Source organism: Elephas maximus, chromosome 5 (genome assembly GCF_024166365.1).
Source record: "Elephas maximus indicus isolate mEleMax1 chromosome 5, mEleMax1 primary haplotype, whole genome shotgun sequence".
Classification (NCBI taxonomy): domain Eukaryota; kingdom Metazoa; phylum Chordata; class Mammalia; order Proboscidea; family Elephantidae; genus Elephas; species Elephas maximus.
In genome coordinates, this window is record NC_064823.1 from 29488103 (window position 1) to 29515567 (window position 27465).

The 27465-nt window shown below is 38.9% G+C and overlaps 2 protein-coding genes across 4 annotated transcripts in view; both read left to right on the forward strand.

Moving 5' to 3' along the window:
• Positions 1–120: 120 nt before the first annotated feature.
• Positions 121–22553, forward strand: LOC126076820 (mitotic spindle assembly checkpoint protein MAD2A-like). Of its 3 annotated transcripts, XM_049885442.1 has the most exons (7): positions 121–307; positions 4417–4563; positions 7895–8015; positions 9015–9118; positions 9808–9938; positions 20583–20700; positions 21312–22553. In XM_049885442.1, exons 1-6 carry the CDS (start codon positions 235–237, stop codon positions 20694–20696), a joined length of 690 nt encoding a protein of 229 aa, XP_049741399.1. In that variant the 5' UTR covers positions 121–234; the 3' UTR covers positions 20697–20700; positions 21312–22553. The 3 variants fall into 3 exon arrangements, with proteins under 3 accessions (XP_049741399.1, XP_049741402.1, XP_049741401.1); XM_049885445.1 differs by lacking the exons at positions 20583–20700; positions 21312–22553 and adding an exon at positions 13218–13576; XM_049885444.1 differs by lacking the exons at positions 20583–20700; positions 21312–22553 and having other exon boundaries at positions 9808–11314.
• Positions 22554–26861: 4308 nt separating this feature from the next.
• The window catches only part of LOC126076828 (rho GTPase-activating protein 20-like), a 46667-nt gene continuing 46063 nt past the window's right edge, over positions 26862–27465 (forward strand). The window contains exon 1 of the mRNA XM_049885453.1: positions 26862–26915. The gene's annotated coding sequence lies outside the window, so the exon portion shown is untranslated. The remainder of the gene's footprint in view (positions 26916–27465) is intronic.

Here is a 27465-nt window from a genome sequence, read left to right on the forward strand (position 1 = left end):
TCCCGACCGCGCCTGCGCGTTTAGCCAGCTCCGGCCACGGCGAGGGAGGGAGGGCGGAGAGGAAGGGCAGGGCGCCGCTGCCTGGGCGGGACCAGGAGATTCATCGCGCCTGCGCGAAGGCAGGACGGCGGGCTGCGACGTTACGTTTCAAACGAGTGGCGGGGAAACGCTGCGGGAGCCGCGGCCGTCGCTGTTTGCCCGGTGTAAGCCGCGCCTTCGTCTGTGGGCCGAGCCATGGCGCTGCAGCTCACCCGGGAGCAGGGTATTACCCTCCGCGGAAGCGCCGAAATCGTGGCCGAGTTCTTCTGTAAGTCCTCCTGGTGCGGGCCAGGGTTGGGGAGAACCGAGCCCAGGTCGTCCCGTAGGCCCGCGGCTCGGCCTCCGAGGCGGGGAGCCGGGATGGGCCGGAGCGGCCCTGAATCCGAGCCCTCGCGGCCCCGCGCGGTCTGGCGGCCCCGAGGAATCGGCGGAGAGGCGGATGCCGGCGCCTAGCTCCGGACGCGTTGCTAATGGTGGAGGAGAAGGCTGGGCGCTGCGGGGGCCGCCTCGCGGTGCAGCGGCTTCACCTGGAGCGGCTCTTTGGTCGGACTCCGCAGCCCCCTGAGACCTGGTACGGCTGAGCGGAGACCCAGTGTGTATTTTGACCTAGCCCCTGCCCCGCGTTGGTTCTGAGGCAGGGCACAGTTCATGAGACTTTGTCTGGATAGCATTGTCCCCGACCAGGCCAGCTGTGTGCACGACTTCTACTAGAGCCTGGCAGGACATGAGGGGAGAAAAGGAGGAAAAAGAGGAGAAGCTTGTCTGGAATAGTTGACCAGTCAGTCCAAGCCTGTTTTGTATTTTCTAACCATGTAATCTGAATTTAGTCTTGGATTACAATGAATGAAATGTGGCAGTGGTAGGTTAATGCATTTTGGCGTTTAATTTGTCCTTTATTGCCACGTGAATGCGTATATTGCTTTCTTTTACCTAGAAGCAAGATTTTCTGGATATTTAATGCCATTTTGTACACAGCTACTCTGCCTTGTGGACTTGCTTTGATTTTCTTCAGTTTCAGCTTGAACTTGCATAGTAGCAATTGATGGTCTATTGCACAGCCTTGTTCTGACTGATGATATTGAGCTTTTCCATCATCTCTTTCCACAGATGTAGTCAATTTGATTTCTGTGCATTCCATCTGGTGAGGCCTATGTGTATAGTCGCCGTTTATGTTGGTGAAAGAAGGTATTTGCAATGAAGAAGTCGTTGGTCTTGCAAAATTCTATCATTCGATCTCCGGGATCTCTGGCATTGTTTCTGTCACCAAGGCCAAATTTTCCAACTACTGATCCTTCTTCTTTGTTTCCAACTTCCACATTCCAATCACCAGTAATTATCAATGCATCTTGATTGCATGTTTGATCAATTTCAGACTGCAGCAGCTGATAAAAATCTTCTATTTCTTCGTCTTTGGCCCTAGTGGTTGGTGCGTAAATTTGAATAATAGTTGTATTAACTGGGCTTCCTTATAGGCGTATGGATATTATCCTATCACTGACAGCGTTGTACTTCAGGATAGATCTTGAAACATTCTTTTTGATGATGAATGCAACACCATTCCTCTTCGGGTTGTCATTCCCAGCAAAGTAGACTATCTGATCGTCTGATTCAAAATGGCCAATACCAGTCCATTTCAGCTCACTGATGCCTAGGATATTGACGTTTATGCATTCCATTTCATTTTTGACGATTTCCGATTTTCCTAGATTCATGCTTCGTACAGTCCGTGTTCCGATTATTAATGGATGTTTGTGGCTGTTTCTTCTCGTATTGAGTCGTGCCACATCAGCAAATGAAGGTTCCGAAAGCTTGACTCCATCCACATCATTAACGTTGACTGTACTTTGAGGAGGCGGCTCTTCCCCAATCATCTTTTGAGTGCCTTCCAACCTGGGGGGCTCATCTTCCAGCACTATATCAGACAATTTTATGCTGCTATTCAACAGGTTTTCACTGGCCAGTGCTTTTCAGAAGTAGACTGTTGGGTCCTTCTTCCTAGTCTGTCTTAGTCTGGAAGCTCAGCTGAAACCTGTCGTCCATGGGTGACCCTGCTGGTATCTGAATACTGGTGGCATAGCTTCCAGCATCACAGCAACACACAAGTCCCCACAGTATGACAAACTGACAGATAGCAAGTCCCCACAGTATGACAAACTGACAGATAGCAAGTCCCCAAGAGCCAAAATATGACCTTAAGTATATCCCATCTGAATTTAGAGACCATCTCAAGAATAGATTTGACGCATTGAACACTAGTGACTGAAGACCGGATGATTTGTGGAATGACATCAAGGACATCATACATGAAGAAAGCAAGAGATCACTGAAAAGACAGGAAAGAAAGAAAAGAAAAGACCAAGATGGATGTCAGAGGAGACTGTGAAACGCTCTTGGGCGTCGAGTAGCTAAAGCAACAGGAAGAATTGAAGTAAAAGAACTGAGCAGAAGATTTCAAAGGGCCTCTTGAGAAGACAAAATAAAGTATTATAATGACGTATGCAAAGAGCTGGAGATGGAAAATCAAAAGGGAAGAACACGCTTGGTGTTTCTCAAGCTGAAAGAACTGAAGAAAAAATTCAAGCCTCGAGTTGCAATAGGGAAGGATTCCATGAGGGAAATATTAAACGACACAGGAAGCATTAAAAGAAGATGGGAGGAATAAAGAGAGTCATTATACCAAAAAGAATTAGTCGATATTCAGCCATTTCAAGAGGTGGCATATGATCAGGAACCGATGGTACTGAAGGAAGAAGTCCAAGCTGCTTTGAAGGCACTGGCAAAAAACAAGGCTCCAGGAATTGATGGAATATCAATTGAGATGTCTCAACAAACAGATGCAGCACTGGAGGTGCTCACTCGTCTATGCCAAGAAATATGGAAGACAGCTTCCTGGCCACCTGACTGGAAGAGATCCATATTTATGCCTATTCCCAAGAAAGGCGATCCAACCAAATGTGGAAATTATAGGACAATATCATTAATATCACACGCAAGCAAAATTTTGCTGAAGATCATTCAAAAATGGCTGCAGCAGTATATCGACAGGGAACTGCTTGAAATACAGGCCGGTTTCAGAAGAGGACATGGACCCAGGGTTATCATTGCTGATGTCAGATGGATCCTGGCTGAAAGCAGAGAATACCAGAAGGGTGTTTACCTGTGTTTTCTTGACTATGCAAAGGCATTCGACTGTGTGGATCATAACAAATTATGGATAACATTGCGAAGAACGGGAATTCCAGAACACTTAATTGTGCTCACGAGGAACCTTGACATAGATCAAGAGGCAGTTGTTTGGACAGAACAAGGGGGTACTGATTGGTTTAAAGTCAGGAAAGGTGTGTGTCAGGGTTGTATTCTTTCACCATACCTATTTAACCTGTATGCTGAACAAGTAGTCTGAGAAGCTGGACTATATGAAGAACGGGGCATCAGGATTGGAGGAAGACTCATGAACAACCTGCGTTATGCAGATGACACAACCTTGCTTGCTGAAAGTGAAGAGGACTTGAAGCACTTACTAATGAAGATCAAAGACCACAGCCTTCAGTATGAAGTGCACCTCAACATAAAGAAAACAATCCTCACAACTGGACCGGTGAGCAACATCATGATAAACGGAGAAAAGATTGAAGTTGTCAAGGACTTCATTTTACTTGGATCCACAATCAACAGCCATGGAAGCAGCAGTCAAGAAATCAAAAGACTCATTGCATTGGGCAAATCTGCTGCAAAGAACCTCTTTAAAATGTTGAAGAGCAAAGATATCACCCTGAAGACTAAGGTGGTCCTGACCCAAGCCAAGGTATTTTCAGTTGCATCATATGCATGTGAAAGCTGGACAATGAATAAGGAAGACCGAAGAAAAGTTGACGCCTTTGAATTGTGGTGTTGGCGAAGAATATTGAATTACCATGGACTGCCAAAAGAATGAACAAATCTGTCTTAGGAAGAAGTGCGGCCAGAATGCTCCTTAGAGGCATGGATGGCGAGATTGCGTCTTACATACTTTGGACACGTTGTCAGGAGGGATCAGTCCCTGGAGAAGGACATCATACTTAGCAGAGTACAGGGTCAGCAGAAAAGAGGAAGACCCTCAACGAGGTGGATTGACACAGTGGCTGCAAGAATGAGCTCAAGCATAACGATTGTTAGGGATGGCGCAGGACCGGGCAGTGTTTCGTTCTGTTGTGCAAAGGTCACTATGAGTTGCAACCGACTTGATGACACCTAACAACAACTCTGTCTTGATTAAGACAGAAGTAAACTTGTGTTTAGGCAATTGCAGTTTTATAGCATTAATAAAACTATAGCCACATGTAAATATGGTTTATTTTCTGTAGCTACAAATTATAATGACATTTCTTTTGCTTTTAGCATTTGGCATTAACAGCATTTTATATCAGCGTGGCATATATCCATCTGAAACCTTTACTCGAGTACAAAAATATGGACTCACCTTGCTTGTGACTACTGATCCTGAACTCATCAAATACCTAAATAATGTGGTGGAACAACTAAAAGGTATTTAGTGATTGAAAGCAGTTTGAATTTTGCAGCCCTTCTTGGATCTACATTTTCTGTCATCTTGGCCGTTTTTCAGCTTCCTATATAGAAACCCTGGTGGTGTAATGGTTAATTGCTGTGACTGCTAACCTAGAGGTCGGCGGTTCAAATCTGCCAGGCGCTCCTTGTAAACTCTATGGGGCAGTGTTAACTCTGTCCGATAGGGTCACTATGAGTCGGAATGGACTTGACGGCAATGGGTATTTTGGTATATAGAAGTGTGAAACGCACCGCCTTCTGAAATATACAGTGATTTTTCAATTGGGAGAAAGCATAAAGTATATAAATTAAATTATTTTCTCCACCACATTCTGAGCTGGCTGAGTATTTTGATGTTAGGAATATGATATGGCTTGATAAATGTGTCCATCAACACCCCTAGAAATGATTTTTGCAGTAATTCAGAAGGTCATATGGCCAAATGGTACAAGTTAGAACTTAGCGTAATTATGATAGTGTTTGGGAAAACAACCACTGTAAATTCGTAACATGATGCTTTCTGTTTAGCTGCTGAGATTTTAAAGTTATCATTAGAGAAACATCAAGGAAAATAATATTGTCTTAAACCTGCATACTAAAGTTAAAAAAAAATGCTAAGCAACAGAATACCCAGTAGGGTTTTCTTATTTTTCACCTATTTCCCTTTATCTTTCTTTTTAATATGCCTGTGAATGAGTCTCTTTTACCTGAACACTCAATTTTTTCTTTAGCTCAAGAAGTTGCTTTGTTACCTGTTGTATCAGTATTTGTTCTCTAGGGATTTTTTTCCTTCTAGAATTTCTGATAGTGTCCCTTTCATGTTTCTCTCAATTTGTTTCTCCCCATTTGTTCTTCCAAAATACTAGTTTGTCTTTCAGCAGTGGCCATCCTTTTTCTTTCGAATTTTTAAATTCAGAAATTGTTTTTTTATGATTGTTTCAGAATTATTTCATGTTCAATTGTACCTTCATTTTTTAGTTTGTATTATATATATATATTTTTAACTTTTCTGTTTTAATATGCCTTTCTGATAATGGCCATCTGACCTTTGTTAGCTTGATATCTCTATGAAGCTACATTATGCTCTAGATAAGCTAGTAACATTTTTCTGCCATTAATATCTACATGAGTAAAATCCCTTGATACTTGTGCAGGTCTGCATGGTACGATCTCAAGGGATGGTAAAAAGACTAGGAAAGGAAGATAGGAGTACAGAGTTTCTCAGCCTCAAAGAACTTATGCTTTAGTAGGTCAGTGCTATCAGAATACCAAGATTGGACCACTGCTGGGGGTGTGGTAGTAGATAACTAGTCTCAGGTGCAAGCAGGAAGCATGTCATTAGGAGTAGCCTCCCTCTCCCAAAGTTGCATCCAAAGTTATGGGTCAGAGGGTCAGGGCTAAATCTTCTGTAGCTATTAATAGGGCTACACCCAGGTGAATTGGCCCAGAACGTCCATAGATTTGTATCTTCATCCACTGGTTCATTAGATTATCTCTTTTGAGTCCACACAAATGACATTCCACCTTAGGTGTGTCTAGACTTTTCTCATTTAGCTTGTTCCCTCTTTCATTTTTCTTAAAATTGAGGAATTATTCTTCGAGGCAAATTGTTTATCTGTTTTGAATCCCATTGCTTTTAGTGTTCTCAGGGACTTTACACTACTTTTTCTCATATTTTTTTACTTCTGTTTTGATTAGGATTCTTCCCTTTGACATCATCTCTGTCCAATTTTTAAAGAAGAAAAATTGCTGCCTACCCAAAATCTCCTTCAAATGACCACCCATTCTTTTCGGAGCAAAACCTTTGATGGAAAATTGTTGATATATGCCAGGGGTCCAGGTTGTGGTCTGTTTTTGTCCTGGTTGCAAACAGAACAGAAACCTAGGTGGCCCACAAAATCTAAAATGTTTACTAATTGCTAAAATGATTTTCTGTCTCTTTGTGGAAAACTTTGCTGACTCCTGTATATGCTATATCAGTTTTCAAGGTTACCTCAGAGCTCAATTTGAGGCCCTCCTCTCACTTTATAATCTCTCTAGATGATCTCTGACATGTTCTGATAAACTTTGTGTAGTTGACTCTTTATATCTAACCCAGATGTCTCCTAACTCCAAACCTATATACCCAGTGGCTTTCTTACGTAACTATCGCAGAGATACTTCCGATTCACCATATTGAAAACTATACTGAAAATTGTGTCCAAAATTGCCCCACTTTCAGTTTTCTTCCCTAACAGTGAATGGCTCAACCATCCAACTGGTGATACAAGCCAGAAACTTGGGAGCTATTCCTGACTTGTTTCTCTTCCTCACCCCCCATACCTAATCCAGTAAGTTTTGGTAAATTTCACCATGAAATCCCTTGAATCGGTCTACATCTCCATTTCTACCAGTATATCCTCCTACATGCTTTAGTTATCTCATCTTGCTTAAACTACTAAATGAACTAATTAGTGTCTAAAAACCAAAAATCCAGACCCATTGCCGTTGAATCGATTCCAACTCACATGGATGCTATAGGACAGAGTAGAACGGCCCTGTAGGTTTCCAAGGAGCACCTGGTGAATTCGAACTGCCAACCCTTTGTTAAACAACCTTTTGGTAAGGGAGTAAGGGATCTACACTAATGTCTAAATCCCCTGTAACCCATTTTCAGAATTATAGTTTTGAATTGCAGATCTAATTATATCATATCCTGCTTCAAACATAGTAATGACTTCCCTGGTTCTTGAGGTATAATTTCTTCATTTGGCCCACCTGGCCTTGTTTGGTCTGGCTCCTGTTTATCTTTCCTGCAGTTGTACTGGCTTTCTTTCAGTCCTCTGGTCATCTGCTGTTCTGGAGTACTTAAGGCCTGTACCTTCTTCCCTTTCCTTTTGCATATTTAATACTGTTTGACCCTCAGAGCTAAGCTGAAGCCTTCCCTGTCCTCCCTGAGTGAGTCAGTTTTTCCTATTTAAATGCTCTTCATTGTACCATTTCTCCTTCACAGCAGTCACTGCAGTTGTAATTTCACATTTGTTGGTGTGATGATTGGATCAGTGCCCATCTCCTACACTCCTACATTGGCTGAGGATGAAAATATCTCATGCTAACTATATCCTCAGCAGTGAGTACTATACTTGGTAGAAATCCTGAGAATTTGAAAAGAGGAGCTAGATTATTGATGTGGTAAGTTTTCTGAGCGGGAAGGAGGGGGTACAAAATACCAGTGGTAGGCATTTGCTGAGGATAGGAAGAGAGACCTAAGAAGGTAAGAGTTACTTTGCAATGCAGTGGACCAAAAAACATGCCTTGTTATATGTTACAGAATGGTTATACAAATGTTCTGTTCAGAAACTGGTGGTAGTCATCTCAAATATTGAAAGTGGTGAGGTCCTTGAAAGATGGCAGTTTGATATTGAGTGTGACAAGACTGCAAAAGATGACAGGTAAGTATGAAATCATTTTCGCTCCGGTAAGCCTTTTCCAAAAACTTGTTTTCGTTACTAAATGAGTTCTAAATGTATTGAACTAGTTTCATGTAAGGTAAATTGCGTAAATTGTTTCTACTGTCAGTTTAATCTTCAGTCTCCTGTGGGAAAGAATTGTGCTCAGTTTAGCACATCGTGGATTTTTGTATATAATATTCTCTAACCTAATGCCCTTAGTTTATATCATTGAGTTCTAAACTTTAATGTTTATGGTGGTGTATTCAGAACTCTACAAGACACACTAGATGGGGCATTTCAGGAATGTACTTAAATCTCACCCCCAGCTAAAGATGTGGCTCTGCTGTATTTCCTTTAATATCATGAACTTGGTAAGACATGTTCATGACATAAACGTCATAAGTGACTGAGGGCTCAAGACTCCTGGATGGGAAATGCTGATGATTCTCTGCTGATGTCTAGCATTGTCCGGGACGTGCTTATCTGCCAACTCACAACCATAGTTATGTCTCATAATGAAATGTACTTTGCTTCTGAAGCCTTTAGTTTACTTAAGGAAATTTTTAGATGATAAAAATAATTTGACGTACAACTTTAATATTTTCTTTGAAGCTTTTGGGAGTTAGACTCTAGGTATTTCTGAAATCCAAACTGATAATGCGGATTACAATATTTTCAATCCTACCTGTTATTTTAGGAGATGCTGAAGTTTTCCTAACTTCAAAGTTAGGAAACTTAAACTTTAACTTAAAACTTAAATATGATGCTGATCCTAGAAGATGGTTGAAAGGATAAATGAAATAAATAGGGATATTTAAGTTATGCCTCCTAGGCTGTAGGTCCTAAAATACTTTTATTCATTATTTTTTTAAACTCTTCTTATTGCATTACACATTTGATTTCAGAAGCACTTAAGCAGGTACATACTCTTGGTTACTGAGAAGTTTTAAATAACTTGTTGAAACCTGAAATCCGTGGATTGATTTGGTTTCTTCCTAGTGCAGCCAGAGCAAAGTCTCAGAAAGCTATCCAAGATGAGATCCGTTCAGTGATCAGACAGATCACGGCTACAGTAACATTTCTGCCGCTGTTGGAAGTTTCCTGTGAGTATTTACACAGCTTCTCATTCATTTAAAGTTGTAATGGGGAAAAGGCTAAACTACTGTTCAAGAATCACCCTTTATTCAGTTTTTTGTTAATTGTCAGTATCATGTGATATAAACAGGAGAAAAAGCATTATAAAGCAAAAAGTAAAGATTGGGGTATTGCAGGGAAAAAAATGAAAACTTTCGCAATACCCATTCTGGTGTAATTCCCTTTGCTATTTTCTACGCGTTATTAAGATTTTAGCTGTTAAATTGTCTTTTGTTCTTCAAACTTAGTTATTCCTTCATTTATCAAATATTTACTGAATGCCTATTATATGCCAGACAGTGTGGTCTGGGTACTGGAACATACCAGTAAACAAACCAAGGTGTTAGGTCTCTGCTATGGACTACATTGATTACATTCATTTTTTCCCCATGTGATGATACACTTATTACAATATTTTTAATGATTTTCTCTTAAAAAAAAAAAAAAAGCCCTACATTTTTCATAAGATATGATAGAAGGGTGCAATATTTTCTGTATTAAAATATATTTTCATTGAGCGAAAGATGCTAACTAATGATTAGAGGCCAAGCTATCCTATCTTAACGCTATGGGTGGTTCAAAAGGTGAGAGAGACAGGGAAGGTTGTTTTACATTTGAAAAAATAGTGTACTTTAATGTATTTTTATCCCCATTTTAGGTTCATTTGATCTACTGATTTACACAGATAAAGATTTGGTTGTACCTGAGAAATGGGAAGAATCAGGACCACAGTTCATTACCAATTCTGAGGAAGTCCGTCTTCGTTCATTCACTACTACAATCCACAAAGTAAATAGCATGGTGGCCTACAAAATTCCTGTCAATGACTGAGGGATGAGCTGAGAAAAATAATGTATTTGCAATTCTCAATTGTGTTTTCCTGAAAGGAAGTCAACTACAAGTTGATAGGTTTTATTTCACTGGTCAGTTTTTAGATGGGGAATCAACATTACACCCTACAGAAGTGTGCGTCATCCATTTTTTGTACCTGTTTAATGTTCCGTGGAGTTGACATCATGAATTAGTGGAGATTATGGCATTATCCCCTCGTTAATGTATTTGGCTAAATAGATTAGCACACAAGTGTATTACACATTGTTGAACAGGGAACCAGCAGATTTCATTAGTGTTGTTATGTCAGTTCTTTTGAAGGTGGCAATGGTAGTTGGAAAAACTTTTGCTCTAAAGCCAGATAACTTCCTAAATCAGACATTTTGGTCAAGTAGCTTGAGTCAGAATATAGGTAGGGTGATATTTAATTGTAAATTACAGCAAAAGAAACCTGAATATTCAGAATCTTTGTTTAGATCCTGAAAATAACTAATACAATCCATAAGTAATGAAATGTTCAGGTCCTTCCAGCATTTACTTAGATATAGAGTTCCCATGTTGAAAAACTTTCCAATTATTTGATTTTAATTTATATAAGTTGTACCTGTGAAGCTATAAATGTTTTTACTGTTTAATTTCCTGTGATTGAACTTTTAGAAAATGATAAAATCAAGCTTTAAATGACAATGGTGAAATAAAGTTAAATTTGTATGTTTTAAATTTGTCTTAAAATATTTTGATATTGGTGTTAAATGTTAGCTAGGGTGGGTTCAGTATAGCAAATGATTTTTTTATGTCAGCTGGGGTATAGATCCAGAGCATACAAAGTCGGGTAAATCTTGAAGTACTTGGAATCTTTTGTGCTTTGATTATACCACTTTAATCTCGTAATAATTGACTTAAAATAAACATTGTATGAAAAGAGATATGCTGTTTGGAATGAGTTCAGTTTAGCGAATGTTGGATTGTAGTACCTTTAGGAGTCCCTGGGTGGTGCAAAAAATTAAGCCCTGGACTAGTAACGAAAAGTTTGGTGGTTCAGACTCACCTACAGGCAACTTGGAAGTAAGGCCTGGCAGTCTGCTTTCAAAATTTCACAGCCTTGAAAACCATGGAGCAGTTCTACTCTGTGTACAATGGGTTGCCATGAGGTAAAATCAACCCGAGGGCAGCTAACAATAACAACAAAGGGCCTTTCTACACTCTTAGTGACTTAAGTGTAAGATTTCTCAGTATATCCTCAGTACGGCTTTTTTTTTACTGTCAGCTTCATTATCTTTGTATACTTATAGAGCTTGCTTATCCCTGTGCCTGCATTAATACCGTCATCAGGCGTGTTCTATCTAGTTCCCACCTGTTTTTCCAAGGTCAGTTTAATGCAAACGTCAAAGAAGTCTTTTATAATCTGTATTCTAAATCTGATCTCTTTTGTAGTAATTAAATTTATTAAGTAGCTACAAAGCCCATTCGACACTGTTCTCAGCTCTTATGTACTAACTCATTTAACTTTCACTTTTAAGTGAATACACATAGCCTGTATTCATTTATTCAAAAATTACATGTTGAACATCTATTAATTTGCAAAAATACTGTGTTGCAAGTGCCAGGATGAATGAAACAAAGTTCTGACCTTTCTGAAGCTTAAAATCTTAGGAGGGAAAGAAAAATACATTGCAGAGGACCATAAAGTAGCCATATATGTCATTTAATTATGTATTTCTTTGTCTTCATTAGTTCACTTGATGAATCATATCTTCTTGATCCAATTACATACTTTTTAAGAACAAACTGCATTGTCTCACATTCGTTCATCTCAGTGCTTGGCAAATAGATGCCACTCTTTGATGCTGGTTGTAATGAATGCTGTTAAGAAAGCTCATGCCCTAAGGAGCTGTCGAAGCTATAAATGAGGCCCAGGTGGCTAGAAAGGGTTACCCGCAAGTCTGTTTTCCTGAGTAAGAAAAGTAATAGTGCAGAAATGGAAGTGATTTTGAATTAGGCGTAATCAAAAGTCTCTAGGTTTCCAAACAACATACAGTGTAACACAAAGTGGACAGTATTAAAATCAAAGCATTCCTTTGAATTCTTGGACAGTTCATAACCTCTAACATTTTAAATACAGGTTGAGACTGAAAGCAGAAATAGAACATTGGAATAAATAAGGAGAGATGAAAATTCTGGTCCAATTTTTAGGAAATATGTTTAAAAATCTTTAAAGAAAGCAATGACTGCTTAGCCTTAAAGAAACAATGAATACCTAAGTAGTAGTTTTTTTTTTTTTAAACACTGGAAATGGTAAATAACATGTGGTTCTTCCCCAAAAGGAGCTCACATATTACTGATAACACTAAAATTTAAGGCATTCATGTCTTTATTTGGTGAATTAAACGGTCTTGTTTTAATTTGTGATTTAGTATAGCACTGACTTCTTTAAGGGACATGCCCAGAAATTAATGCTGTGGATTTTAATGTTTCTCTTTCAAAATAGTTTTAATAATAGGAGCTTCTGCCATATGGTCTATAGCTGCAACTCTGTAGTACCAATTCTGCATCAGGTAAGCTGGTAAGCTCTTGTTTTGAAAATAAAAGCTGGTTTAGGGAAGGTGTAATGGAAGATTGTTAACTGCAAAAGGAACAAAAGGCTGAAAACCTGAGAAGTAGGACAGCTTTAGAGTTCTCAGTGACAGAAATTGTGGATTCTATATCTTTATGTAATAAGTAGACCACTGGTGTTTACCCAAATGACCTAGCTTGATGGTTTCCAGAAAAGTGTCAATGGAAAGCTTTGTTTGCATTTCAATTTGAGAATTAAGAATGTAAAACTCTGAAATCACATTTTCAAAGGCTGAGCATATACTTAGTCACTTCACCTCAGCTAATATTGTTAACAGAGTTAAGATTTTCAATTTTACATTTGTGTGATACTGTTTACTGCTATAGGGTTCTAAAGACCAGGTTATGTATCACTTAAGAAACATGTTGGAGTTGAATAGGAGTCAAGCTATGAGCTTTATTGTTAAAGTGAGATTAGAAAACAGCTTTGGTCTGTGACTCCAATTGGGCTTGTCCCAACCTGTTTCTGTACCTTTAGGCATACCTTAGGGGAAGACATTTAAAGCAAACAGCTGTAAGATTTGTGACAGGCTTCTACACCATTTTCAACAGAGACATGAAGATTCCAAGAGTCTGTTGGGCCTCTAGACCTGGCCTGGACTCATTCAGTTTTGCTTACCATAGGTAGATGAATGAAAACATGTTCCCGTTGAGCCCATCAAAGTCTGAAATAGAGCCCAGAAGGGACTGAGCTACACCTGGTCTCCAGGATCCTTCTAGTGTCTTCAGTCTGAGAAGTCAAGCCTTCATGGGAATGTTCAAGCAGAGGTATAACAATCTCATGTATTAGTTGGCTTTTGGTGCATAGTAAAGAGCCGTGGGGTATCAGTAAGCTCTTATTCTCACGCAAGTCTACAGGTTAGCTGAAGTTGTTCTCTTCCACATACCTCATTCTGCCTTCAGAGGGGCAGTGACTAGTAAGACTGTTAAGGCTTGGCTTCAGAACTGTCACACTGACGTTTTTCCCACATTCGCCTAATGAAAGCAAGACTCATGGCCAAGCCAACTATCAGTGGGCAGGGGAGGATACATGGAGATAAGGGAGGGGAAACAAAAGCAATCTGGTAAATCAGGGGTTAACAAACTTTTTGTAAAGGGCCAGATAGTAAATAGTTCAGGCTTTGTAGGCATCTGGTTTCTGTTGTACCTACTCAAGTTACCCACTGTATTTCAAAAGCACATGTAGACAGTACATAAAGAAATGAGCCTGGCTGTGTTACAATACTAAAAACCAAGTGATGGGCAGGATTTGGCCCAATGGTTGTAGTTTGCCCTGTATTTGATCATAGTTTGCTCTTTGGTCACAAATATTAAAACCCCTCCCTACCTCTGAGGATTTGATTTTGTGACATTTATTTAAGGCTCACATGTAAAACTATCATTTGTTGTCTCCATCCTCAGTATCTCAAATCATATGGCAAGTCTCCCTATTTTATCTTAATTCCATAGTCTCTGAAGCACAAATCAAGCACACAATTCTCGGAGGTATTTATTCCCCAGGAACACCCCATAGTAAATTTTGGTCTGAAAACTTGGGAAGTGACTTCTATGGCATTCAATGTGTAAAAAGAGACTCAGCACAGCGTAACGGCTCTATATCTACATTTTCAATCATTCTTTTCACTAAATAAAGTCAAATGCTTGATAAACATTCTTTTTATTATTAGAATGTACGTGAGTTTCTTATGTGTATTAACCTCCTGTGTATTTTATAATACAGACCCCCCAAAACTTAATAGCACAGTAAGGTATCCTCATAGACATTTTTTTCTTCACCTTTATGTTTTCGTTTGGAAACCCTGGTAGTGTAGTGGTTAAGAGTTGGGCTGCTAACCAAAAGACTGGCAGTTCAAATCCACTAAGTGCTCCTTGGGAACCCTACAGGGCAGTTCTACTCAGTCCTATAGGGTCTCTGTGAATCGAAATTGACTCGACGGCAGCAGGTTTGGGTTTTTTCGGTTTTCGTTTAGTTGCTTAGTATCTAAAATTTATTTTAATTACTAAACATGAAAAATTCAAATATCTGTAATAATGCTACATTGTAACTCTTATATTTTCCACCAGATGTCACTAATGTTGTGATATTCAGATTAAGATGAATTTTCTTTTTTACTTTAATGACTATAATATTCAGCTCTTTAAATTAGAGGTTAGCTTTTGGATAATTTGAAAGTTATAAAAGTATAAAGATATTGGAGAAAACACATTTAACATCTATTATTCGCTAGGCACTTTATGTGAATTATTTAATTCTCACAAGAACAATTTGAGTTAGTTTTTAATAGTATTGATTCATCATTTAGGAAATGGAGTTTCAGAGAATTCAAGATATTTACCAAGGCCTTTCTTTCAGTAAATGGTTGTGCCAGGATTCAAAATCAGGTAAGCCTGTCTTCCAAACCCACTCACATTCGACTATATTACCGACTTCCTCTTCCCTCCATCCCCCCGAGTGTGGGCAACTATGGAAACATGGAGACTAGTTACGAAGCTATTGAAGCCGTCAAGGAGAGAGACAGTGCATGTTTGGATGAGTGTAGTAATGGTGGAGGTGGTTAGAAGAGGTTGCTGATGCACTTACTGACGGATGGAATGTGGGTATGAGAGAAAAAGTGGAATCAAAGATACCACTGAAGTTTTTGGCATGGCAATAAGGTGAATGGTGGTGTCATCAACAGAGAACACTTGGTATGGTATTTTGAGGGAGAAGAAACACGTATTCTGTTTTGAATAAAATTTTTGATCAAAGGTGAAAGGAGATGTATGTCAAGTGGACAGTTGAATATTTAATAAGTCTGGGGCTCAAAAACTGAGGAGCTGGAGATTTGTGAATCATCAGAGCATAAACTCACCTGCAGAAAAAGACAGCGAAGAGACAAATGCTGAAGACTGAGTACTACACCACACCAATGTTGAGACAGAGCAGACTCTGTTACTTTTCCGTATAGCTGGGAGTTGTTTGGACAATCTTGGCTATCCTGTATTTTGTAATGTTAATATGGTTTTTTAGTCTGTGCATTTGAGTGTAGGAGGTCCTACCTTTTGAGAGAACATTAAATATTAGAACACGTGCAGAAAAGGTAGCAGGGCTGATGAGGAGTTTGGAAGAACTGCCACATGCAGAACATTAACTGGTAATATCTGTAAAATTGAAGACTTAAGGTGTAAGCGTGGACAGTGTGATTATTGTTGTTAGCTGCCATTCATTGTGTTGGCCTCCGACTCATGGTGATCCTGCACACGATGGAATGAAATGCCACCTGGTCTGTGCCATTTCCTCACGATCAAATGGGAATCTGATCATTGTAATCCATGGGGTACTCCTTGGCTGATTTTTGGAAATAGATCACAGACCTTTCTTCCTACTTGGTCTTAGTCTGGAAGCTCCAATGAAAACTGTTCAGTATCATAGTAACACGCAGTCTTCCACTGGCAGATGGGTGGTGACTGTAGTTACTGTCAAGTGTTGTGATGGTCATGTTGGGCAAGGATAGGATTCATTTTCTTTGGCATTCTAGGACAGAAGTAGAAGTGATTGGAAACTATACAAGATTTATTTGCTCAGTTATAAAGTAGAATTTTATAGCAATGAGTGTTGGGCAACAGTGGTAATTGGCAATATTTAATTCTGAGCTCTCTCTTCCTGAAAATGTTCATACATATCATAAGGAGGTTGTACACTTTCCTTTTCTGATGGAAGATTGAATTAAATGACTTGTAAGTTTCCTCCCACCTCAATGACACTGTGAATCCGTAAAGTACAGTCTTAATAAAGAGGGTAGATTTACAGCTGGTAGACCTTTCCACTGGAATGAAAGATAAGTCGGTGAATCATCCATGAGTTCAGTCAGTTGGGAATAGGACAGGTAGTACAAACTGAGTGATAGGACTCCTTGCTCCTCTGACAAATCTAATTTCCAATAAAGTTAAATTTCCTAAGGTAATATATTTATGTAAGAATATCCAATCAACAGTTACGAATTTTCTCTTTCTGTTTCAGGTTGACACTGTTGTTATTGGAATATAAATAGACTCAAACACACTGTTGCTCTCATACTTGAAGTGGTTTTTCATACATTCCACATTGCCAGATAATTTTTATTTCACTTAAAAATATTGTTGATTTCTAGGTTTATTCAGAGTAGTTCTGTTTTAAAAAAAAAGTATCTTATTTTACAGAAAGTGCTTTTTTAAGAGAAAATTTAATCCAAATAAAAGTATTTAAATCCAAATAAATTTTTATTTATCTCATGACATGGGTCTATATCTACTTTCTTGCAATTTTTCTGCTGGAGTCATTCTAATTTTAAAGTGCTTTATTATAAACATTTGTTTTTTGTTGTTAGTGTGTGGTCTTTATTGTTAATCATATATGTATATCATACATCAGCCACCAGAGTAACAGAGAACTTTAATTTGTGATAGAAGTCTCTGGCCTTGTATTATTTAGGCTGTGTTTAAGTGAGGTTTGCTTTTCTATTAACTGAGACTTTTTAAAAACATATGGTCAAATATATATTGCTTTTATTAAATATATAGTAAATACTGTACAATTGTAAATGATAGTAGTGTATAAATGAAATAAAAGTAATCACTTTTAATGGGTTGGCATACAGTCTTTGAAACATTTTTCTATAGAAATATATATATATATGTATGTGTATGCATATATATATATATATATATATATATATATATATATATATATATATATCTCTTGGAAGAAGTACAGCCAGAATACTCCTTGGAAGGATGGTGAGACTGTGTCTTAAGTATTTTGAACATGTTGTCAGGAGGGATCAATCTTGGAGAAGGACATTGTGCTTGGTAGAGGGTTAGTGAAAAAGGGGAAGACCCTCAACAAGACGGATTGAGACAATGGCTGCAACAATGGGGTCAAGCATAACAACGATTGTGAGGATGGCTCAAGACCGGGCAGTGTTTTGTTCTGTGGTACACAGGGTTGCTATGAATTGGAACCAACTCAACGACACCTAATAGCAACAAGAACAACATATATATGTGTATATGTTGTTGCTAGGTGCCATCCAGTCAGTTCCGACTCATAGAGACCCTGTGTACCACAGAACAAAACACTGCCTGGTCCTGCGCCATCCTCACATGTTTGCTAGGTTTGAGCCCATTGTTGTAGCTACTGTGTCAGCCCATCTCATTGAGAGTGTTCCTCTTTCACTGACCTGCTATTTTACCAAGCGTGATGTCCTTTTCCAGGGACTAGTTCCTCCTGATAACATGTCCAAATTATGTAAGACAAAGTCTCACCATCCTCACATCTAAGGAGCATTCTGGCCATACTTCTTCCAAGACAGATTTATTCATTCTCTGGCAGTCCATGGTATATTCAATATTCTTCACCAACACTATAATTCGAAGGCATCAATTCTTCTCTGGTCTTCTTTATTCACTGTCCAGCTTTCTCATGCATGTGAGGCAACTGAAAGTACCATGGTGTGGAACAAGTTGTTACTTTTGTGTATGGCCTTTCTAGCCATGGTTTTGTGACTCCCAGCCAGGTGATTGTGTGATAGGGTAGTTGTGGTCTGCCAATGGGACTGGTCAGTTTGCCTTAAAAGAGCCAATTCCAGAGCAGAGAGGAGGAGCCTACCACCAAGGAAGGAGACACCCAGCAGCAGAGACCCAGCAGCAGGAGACAGCATGGTGGGGTTTCTGGCCCATGGCATGAGAACGCTGAGTGCCTTTGGGCAGAGACCGAGGGCCAAGGAGAGACATGCCTGTGAACACAGCTAGGAAGAGGCTATCCTGATGGAAGAACTGTATCTTGACTCTTCCTGAGCCTGAATTGTAACTGTTATTTCCCTAATAAATGCCATAATAGTGAAAATTGTGAGTTCTGTGCAGCCATTGCAATGATTTATCAAACCCAGTAGAGAGTGCTATGGGAGGAATGGTTGGTGTCAAATTTGGTAAAGATGGCGGAGAGAGGAGGCATGTCTGACCCCCACCTCATAGGAATCAGCCTTGCACTGTTGATTTTGGTAGCCCTTCCCACTTGTGAGGTCTGAGGAGGTCAGACACTGCCCCCAAGCTGCTTCTGCACATGGCTTGGGTCAGGTGCACCTTATTCCTCAGAATGACATCTTTGCTCTTTAACACCATAAAGAGGTCTTTTGCAGCAAATTTGCCCAATGCAATATGTCATTTGATTTCTTGACTTCTGCTTCCATGGGCATTGTTTGTGGATCCAAGTAAAATGAACAACGTCAATCTTTTGTCGTTTTATCATGATGTTGCTTATTGGTCTAGTTGTGAGGATTTTTATTTATGTTAAGGAGTAACCCGTACTGAAGGCTGTAGTTTTTGATCTTTGTAAGTAAGTACTTCAAGTTCTCTTTGCTTTCTGTAGGCAAGTTTGCTTCATCTGGATATCAAAGGTTGTTGATGAGTTTTCCTCCAACCCTGATGCCATGTTCTTCATATAGTCCAGCTTCTCGGATTATTTTCTCAGCATACGGATTGAATGAATATGGTAAAACATACAACCCTGAGGCAGAACTTTCCTGATTTTAAACCATGGGATATCCCCTTGTTCTGTTCAAACGACTACCTCTTGGTCTATGTACAGGTTGCTCATGAGCACAATTAACTATTCTGGATTTCCATTCTTTGCAATGTTATCCATAATTTGTTAAGATCCACACAGTCGAATACCTTTGAATAGTCAACAATACACAAGTAAACATCCTTCTGGCATTCACTGCTTTCAGCCAAGATCCATCTGACATCAGCAATGACATCCCTCTTTCTACATCCTCTCCTGAATCCGGCTTGAATTTCTGGCAGTTCCTTGTTGATGTACTGCTGCCACCATTTTTTGATTGTCATCAGCAAAATGTTACTTGCATGTTATTCATGATAGTGTTTGATAATTTTCACATTCTGTTGGATCATCTTTCTTTGGAATGGGCACAAATACATATAAATGTATGTATATTTTTTTAAATAATTTTTATTGTGCTTTAAGTGAAAGTTTACAAATCAAGTCAGTCTCTTACAAATAAACTTATACACCTTACTTCATACTCCCATTTACTCACACATAAATATGTTTTACTGGATCTTGTTAAATACATTTTCCTTGTGCCTCTTTTTTCATTTAATACTATATAGTGAACTCTTTAGTATTATACAGCAAAGTATTTAGTACTTTTTAACCTTTTTATTACATAACTATTTTTGTAATAAACATTCCTAATTTTTATGATAAAATGTATTCAAACATTATAGTGGAGTCTAAAGTGAAAAGTAAAAGTTCATCTTCTGCCTTTCCCCCTTCACTGAATTAACATGATAGTCCAATTGTCAACTTGATCATGGAGATGACACAGACCAGGCAGCCTTTCTTTCCATTGTGCGTGGGTTTGCCATGATTTGGGGGTTGATTCCACAGCAGCAAACTGTAACAACAGTTTCTTATCCATGCTTCTACACGGAAGCATTTATGTATTTTATATTTACAGATATATATAAATAGGTTCATACAAAAGATGTTATTTCACAACTTGATATTTTCAATGAATACATTTTTTCAGTATAAATTTGCATGTATCTGTCTTTTTAAAACTGTTCTGTAGTATTCCATTAATTTATTTAATGAATCTCCTCTTGATGGCACTTAAGTCATTTTAACTTTCTTGCCTTTCCAAAATAATGCTGAAAAACATGTCTTTGCGCATGTGCCACGCTTTAGTCTAAAGCGGAATTGTGGGGTCAGTGGGTAAGTAACTGGTCCGCAGCCAAGGAGAATCCTCTTCTGACTCCCTGACAAGCCTATCAAAAGGAGTGTTTCCCCACCTTTTCCCAATGGCTTTTAATTTTTATATCCTTTTAGAAACTGAGTTTCTGGAACAAATTGGTATTCCTTTACTGTGCTTTACAAATTTTGAACTTGTTTTATTGGATGACTTTGTATTTACACTCTCCTTAGATATTCCATCTTTACTTTTTTAGATATTCCATCTTCAGATGACCTCGACAAATGGATGTAAGGAACCAAAAGACAGAGGACTTAATCCTACGCCCTACTTGTGCTCTCTAAAGAGTAAATCAGGCATGAATTTGTGAACAGGTATGACATGTAATTTTTTGACTAATAAGATTTGTTCATTAAGCAACCTCAGTTACTTAAAATCTCTGAGGAATTAATTTTTGGCTTAATTTGACAATTTATTTTTCATTAAATATATGAAATTCTATTTCACATTATTTTGTTCAGTGTGACCATGATAAAAGTTTGTGTTGGAATAACTATAGAATGAAACTTGTCTACTAGATTTCAAATGTTATTAGTTGTACTTACTAAAAACAGATCTTTAGAAATCTTTCCATTTTTCTTATTATGGCTTTGAAAGCCAGAAGTATTCACTGATGCTTATTTAAAAAAAAAAAAGAAAAAAAATCTAGTTGGGCAAGCTACTTAATCTCTATTAGAGCTGACAATCCTGTTCCAGTCTGGCAAAAACATTGTAGCCCTAGCAACAAGACTGTTAGAAAAGGCCTAGAGAGAAAAATGTCAGAATTGGCCCTCTGATTACACAAGTCATTTTATGTTACCATTTCACCTATTTTTGTACTCTTACCATCTGACCTATTTTTATGCTAGAGAAATGTAATACAGTTTCATTTATTTGTTCAAAGTCCATTTTCATCTGCATTTATCTGCCCCATTTTGCTCCCCAGGGTTATTTGCACAAAAGAACTTCTATCAGAGAAAGATCTTTATCATCTTGGCATTCTACCTATGCCACAACAGGTCTTCGAGCATAAGCTGGACCAGCCAGACTCCATTTCCATGCAAGGGAAAGATCTCAAACGTGTTTCAAAACGATCTAGATATGGACATAGCCAGTGGATGCCTAGACACGGATGTGAGTTTCCTTCTGAAATGGCAGTTTTGCTAAATGCAGATGTTAGTGGTTTTGAGGATTGAGGCTGCAATGTCCAAACTATTTCATGTCTAACATACAGTTACTGGATCATTGTGTTCACAGTCATAATAGCCAGTACAGCCCTGTAAAGAACTGTCTGTCCAGTCCACAGCTGCAAGGATGAAAAAGGAAATTCCTGTGTATTGATCATCTACTGTGTGCCAGGCACTAATTAGGTGCTTTTCACCTGTTCAGCTCGGTGCCTCTAAATGAATGGAGGTTGGAGTTGGAGAGAGTGTGGGGGTGCTTGGGTCATAGTCTTGGCTGTGGTCTTGGAAATATGGGGTTAACCATGAGGCAAAGGAAATGATGAAGTCTCATTCCTAAATGAGGAGTCCTCAAATGAAAGAAACCGCCACCCTAAAGCCTCAGTTTAGACCCATGGAGGAAGAATAGTACAGAGAGAGGAAAAGAACTGGATCCACAATGAAGATTTATAACTGCTGATGCCCAGTGAATTCCAGTGGAGAGCCATAAAGCAAAACCATGAGAAAATGCTATTAAGGATGAGAGAACCCTTTATAAAGTATTTTTAATTCAACTTGTGAACAGGGAGGGAGTCACACATGAAATTCTTTCAAACATGTGTTCTCAATCCTCACAACAGCCCTGTAAGTGTTATTATTCCCATTTTACAGATGTGAAAACTGAGATTCAGGAAGGTTAAATAATTTTTCCACTTCAGTCATCCAAAATCCAACCCAGGCTGACTCCAAAGCCAATATTCTTTCCACTATTATCTCATTTCTTTTCCATTACTAAGAGACAGAAGGGTCCACTTACTCCGGTATGCCCAGACTTAGCTTCAAGAAGACTAGAATATCACATGAATTGCACCCTAAGTTGGGGAAGTGAGAGCCTGTCCCCACAATATTTGAATATGACTTGCATTTACTTTTGAAAAAACACTTCTTTTTCCCGTTATAAGCTCTCATTAAATGTTAGTATCCTGCTGTGGGACAGAAATATTCCTTTTCCTCTGTCACCTTTTTCTTCTGTCATTTTTTTGTTTTTGTAAGCAAGTGATGTATTTGAATTAACACAAATACCAACCTTGTACTCTATAGGTTTTAACCAGTTTGTGAAATAGACACAGGAAACAAAAGGGGATTGAAATATAATGTCTACGTTATTACCCAAATTAGGGGGTTCCCTGGGTAGAAGAATGAGGTTTATACCTAAGGCAGAAATAGGATTTGCTCTTTCTTCTGACGTGAACTGAGCAGCGCGTGTAGTCACAGGTAGAACAGGCAGATTACCTTAATCTTCTTCACCTCTGTCCGCCCTGCATCTGGGTGTAAGCCTGCATGCTGAACTGTCCAGGGCAGATGTACTTCAATGCCTAGAAATCCTGGAAAGAGGTGAGCTGTGGCGTTTTCTCTTTGTTGCTTGGGGTGGAGTGAGAAAGAATCCTGTTTCCCTCATCAGGATTGAAATGGAAACCTGAAGCATGGAGTAGCAAGCATCCCTCTCAACCTTTGCCAGCTTTTTATTCTCTTAGTATATTGCAGTATGTATTCATTATGTGAGTTTATTTTAGGTAGTATGTTGACAGGCTTTTTGTTTTTAAATTTTAGTACATAATTATGTATTTTTATCAGTGTGTATAACTAACACACTTAACACATTGCTTATCATGAGCCAAAGATTCTTTTAAGAATACACACTCAACATTTAAAGAAAAATATTAGATCAGCCTTCATATGAATGATGGGCTGATGTGAAGGCAGCATGTATATGACGGAAAGTTTGAAAAGAATGTCCTATCCAGTTGGACTTAACAAGCAAGCCAAAAGGAAGCCAGGATTGGCTGTCCTTCTCAGCAGGGAAATATGCATGCTTGCAGGGCTACTGTGTTCTTATCCTGAACCCTGTTTCTTTCCACACTTAAGTCCTTTTGGAAACTGCTGGTGGGAATTTCACTTTTTGTCCACAAAAGACTAACAACATGAGTCAGAACAGGGTGCCATACAGCACCCTAAACTGAACATGCATTCCCTATCCTATTTCTTATGGCTAATTATGTCGTCATGTTGTCCAAAATAGCTCAGCAGATTTTATGAAATGAATGCGAAAACTGTATCAATGTAAAAATGTCCCAAATATGAGCACTATGAGACTTTTCTCTTTATCAAACTTCTTAATCCTCTTGCAAATGAAAGCCCATAGAAATTAAAGTGCAAATTACTTCATTCCCAATTTTATATATTTGGCTCAGTCAGCCAGTCTTTCTGAGATTCCCAGGTTCCTGTAGCTACAACTGTATTGTATCCTGGGTTGTCTTTCGTAGGAATTAATGTAGGTTCTTTAGCCTCTTCAAAGTTAAATTAATTCAAATCTGTCATTAGTTCAATTCTCCAAGGGGTCAACAAATCATACAAAAAAACCACAACTCCACTATAGAAGTTATCACAAGCAAAATTACAATCCCAGAATTAAGTGAATGGTATAATCTGTTTTAACACTACTAGCCAAAAGGTAGGTGGTTTGAACCCATCCAGAGGCGCCTTGGAAGACAGGTCTAGTGATCTGCTTCGGAAAATTCTATGGAGTAGTTCTACTCTGCACTCATGGGGTTGCCATGAGGTAGAATCAACTGGACAGCAAGTAAAAACAACAACAACATTGTCAGCCAAATAGCATGGCAGAAAGATTTGTGGTATCTAGTGTAGGAATCAAGAACATTAGAACATCTGGCTTTCATTCCTGTGGAAGACAAATCAGCTGCACCAGTGTCAAGAGTCCACAGCCTTTGAATCCATGTTCACTGAGCAGAAATTGTCCATCAGCAGGTTAATTGTGTTTCCATGTGTTTAATATCTGTGTGTGGGTGTGTATTTGTTGTTATTGGTGGTGGTGGTGCTTTTGGGGGTCTCCTCGTATGTATTACTGTCTGAGAGAATGGCATTTAAGGCAATATTGTCTTCTTGCATAATTTAGATATTCTGGTTTCCGCATATCCTTGTATCTAGTGTCTTGTGCTTTTGACACTTAAATGCAAAATTGTGGCCAGTTTAGAGAAAACTTCTACTTCCAAGTTCTTCCAGGTGTATTCTCTCTAGGACAATGGAATGAAGTCGACTCTTCACTGTGACCATGAGGAATGAGGTAAGGACTACTCCTTCAACACTATCTTTTAACTAATAATGTGTTATACTTAATTTATTCTGGTAATAGTAATTGTCATCACTCTTGCATAGACTTCATTCCTACATAGACAGATAAAGTTGGACCCAGCTGGGCAGTAGGTGACCACAGTCAAGATTAAAAAAAGAAAAAATTAAAATAGGAGGCTTACAGTAAGAGACAATGAGTCAGAACTACTCTTGTCAAGAAATAACAGAATGTGTAAAAAAATGGCCATATAAACCAGAGACTCCATCAGCCCAGGACCAGAAGAATTAGATTGTGCCCAGCTATCAGCCATGACTGCCCTGACAGGGAACACAACAGAGAATCCCTGGTGGTATAGGAGGAAAGTGGGATGCAGACCCCAAAGTCTAGTAAAAAGACCAGACTTAATGGTCTGACTGAGACTGGAGGGACCCTAGAGGTCATGCCCCCAGACTCTCTGTTAGCCCAAAACAAAAACCATTCCTGACGCAAACTCTTCAGACAAAGATTAGACTGGAGTATAAGACATAAAATGATACTGCTGAGGAGTGTGCTTCTTAGCTCAAGTAGGCACATGAGACTGTGTGGGCAGCTCCTGTCTGGAGGCGAGATGAGAAAGCAGAGGAGGACAGGAGCGGGTTAAATGGACACAGGAAATACTGAGTGGAGAGGAGGAGTGTGCTGTCACATTGTAGGGAGAGCAAGTAGGGTCATTTAACAATGTGTGTATAAGTTTTTGTATGAGAGGCTGACTTGAATTGTAAACTTTCATTTAATGCACAATAAAAAATTTTTTAAAAAGGAATAACAGAAGGACCCCAAAGTTAAGCAAAACTTTCAGGAGATTCCAGATATCATGAATTAAATTAGTCGAAAGTTAGTATTCCAGCGGTAGAAAAGACAGAAAAAGCACATACAAAAAATACCCAGAAAACCTTAACTTCAGGGCAGAAGCCAGTTCTGTTGTCCTCTTTTACTCCTTCTGTCTCAGTAGGATGTGACCTTGAGTGTAAGGAGAGTCACTGCAGCTGAGGAAGGAAAGGGTGCCAAGAGCTGTTTTGTTGAAACACTATGTGACTTTATAGTCAGACAAATACACTATTTAGGTACATGGCTCTCAGTTACTTAACTTTATGAGCCTCAGTTTTTTCATATGTAAAAATGGAGATAACGATGCTTACCTCACAAGGCTGCTGTGAGGAAAGGAGATGACACGGGTGAACTACTCACAAACTTGCTCGATCAATTTTACTATGTTTTCTCTCCCTTGTTTTTGGTTCATGGAAAATTTGCTATTTTTGAATATAAAGTCTTCCTGTCTCATATAAGCATAACTAAAATATTGAGGCATTACTGCGTCTTATACCTAGCACCCCCACAAAAGACATACCACAATGGGTTGCTTTAAAGAGCACAAATAGATTTTCTCACAGTTCAGAAGGCTGGAAGTCCAAATTCAGGGCGTGGCTCTAGGGAGAGGTCTTTCCTTGTCTATTTCAGCCTCAAGTAGCTGCCAGCAATCCTCAGCGTGCCTGGATTTGTAGATGATCTCTCTCTGTCGTCTGCGTCCCTCTTCCCCTGCATGTGTCTTTATGTCTATTCTTCCATTTTTATAACGCAGAAGTGATTAGGTTTAGGATCCATCCTAACTCCTGTTATGACCTCATTGATACAGCAAAGGAAAAACCCTATGTCCAAAATGGATCATATCCCTAGGGGCAGGGATTAGGATTTCAGCACATATTTTACGGGATACAATTCAATCCATAATGCTATGTCAAAGCCATGCTATGTTTATTTTAGTATTATCTAATTTAATTCTCATAACCACCCTATAAGTCTAGTCTGCAGATGAGAACACCGAGGCTTTAAAATTGTAACTGGTTTGCTTAGTGTCACATAGGTAGTAAATAATGAGGAGGGATTCAAAACCAGGTAGTTTGATTTGAGAACTTAACACTTCACAACCTGCTTCCTTATATAAACATTTAATCAAAACATAAAAAATTGAAGGAAAAAAATAGAATTAAGAAAAGATAGTTTTCTTTTGCGATGTGCTTAGATATTGGTACGGTTGGCATAGCGTCACCTCATACCCTCTCTTCTATTTGATATTTAGGGTGAAAAGTTCAATGAACTAAATGAAAACAGACTCTATCACTGTTATTCTATTTGCAAGTTTTCATGAAATTAAAAGAAATACCAATGGTACTTTGGAAGGAATTAAGCAGCTGTTGTAAAGGTAACTTTTACATGTAACTACAAAAAAAAAAATTTTTTTTTTTTTTACCAAACTAAGGAAAGACCCCTCGATGTAACAAAAGGCTTCCTTTCCCTTGTTTCCTTTGCTACAAGGGGAGATTGTATCAGAACACCACGTTTTTCTCAATGTACACCCAAAGGACAGTCATTCGCAATCCTGGTTACACACCAGTATCACCCAAAGCCTGTTTTAAAATACAGATTCTCCAGACCTGATTAATCAGAGCTTGGGTGGGCAGATGCCTAAAAAGCTCCCCCATGTTGTTTTGATGCAGACCGGAATTGGTTACCAAGGATTATATTCTAGAAGGAAAGAAGTTCTTGGCCTCTAACCTCTCTGAAGGAGAGGCAGAGAGTGAGAGTCACCTGGTGAATATTCTGCAAATAGGGGGAAGTGCCTGTTCATTGTGCCTACATTTCTTACCTTAACTAAATTCTGATGATGTTTGATGAGTGGACAGAAGGTGTTGCTTAATGAACTTCCATGGTGCTAAATACAGTCAGCATGTCCCAGGCTAGCACTATTGCTT

Coding starts and splice junctions, on each gene's coding strand:
- LOC126076820 (XM_049885442.1), top strand. CDS start 235: ATGGCGCTGCAGCTCACCCGGGAGCAGGGTATTACCCTCCGCGGAAGC. Junction 4,564..7,894: donor TGTGGTGGAACAACTAAAAG/GTATTTAGTGAT, acceptor TATATGTTACAG/AATGGTTATACAAATGTTCT. Junction 9,939..20,582: donor TCACTACTACAATCCACAAA/GTAAATAGCATG, acceptor TTACTTTTTTAG/ATATTCCATCTTCAGATGAC.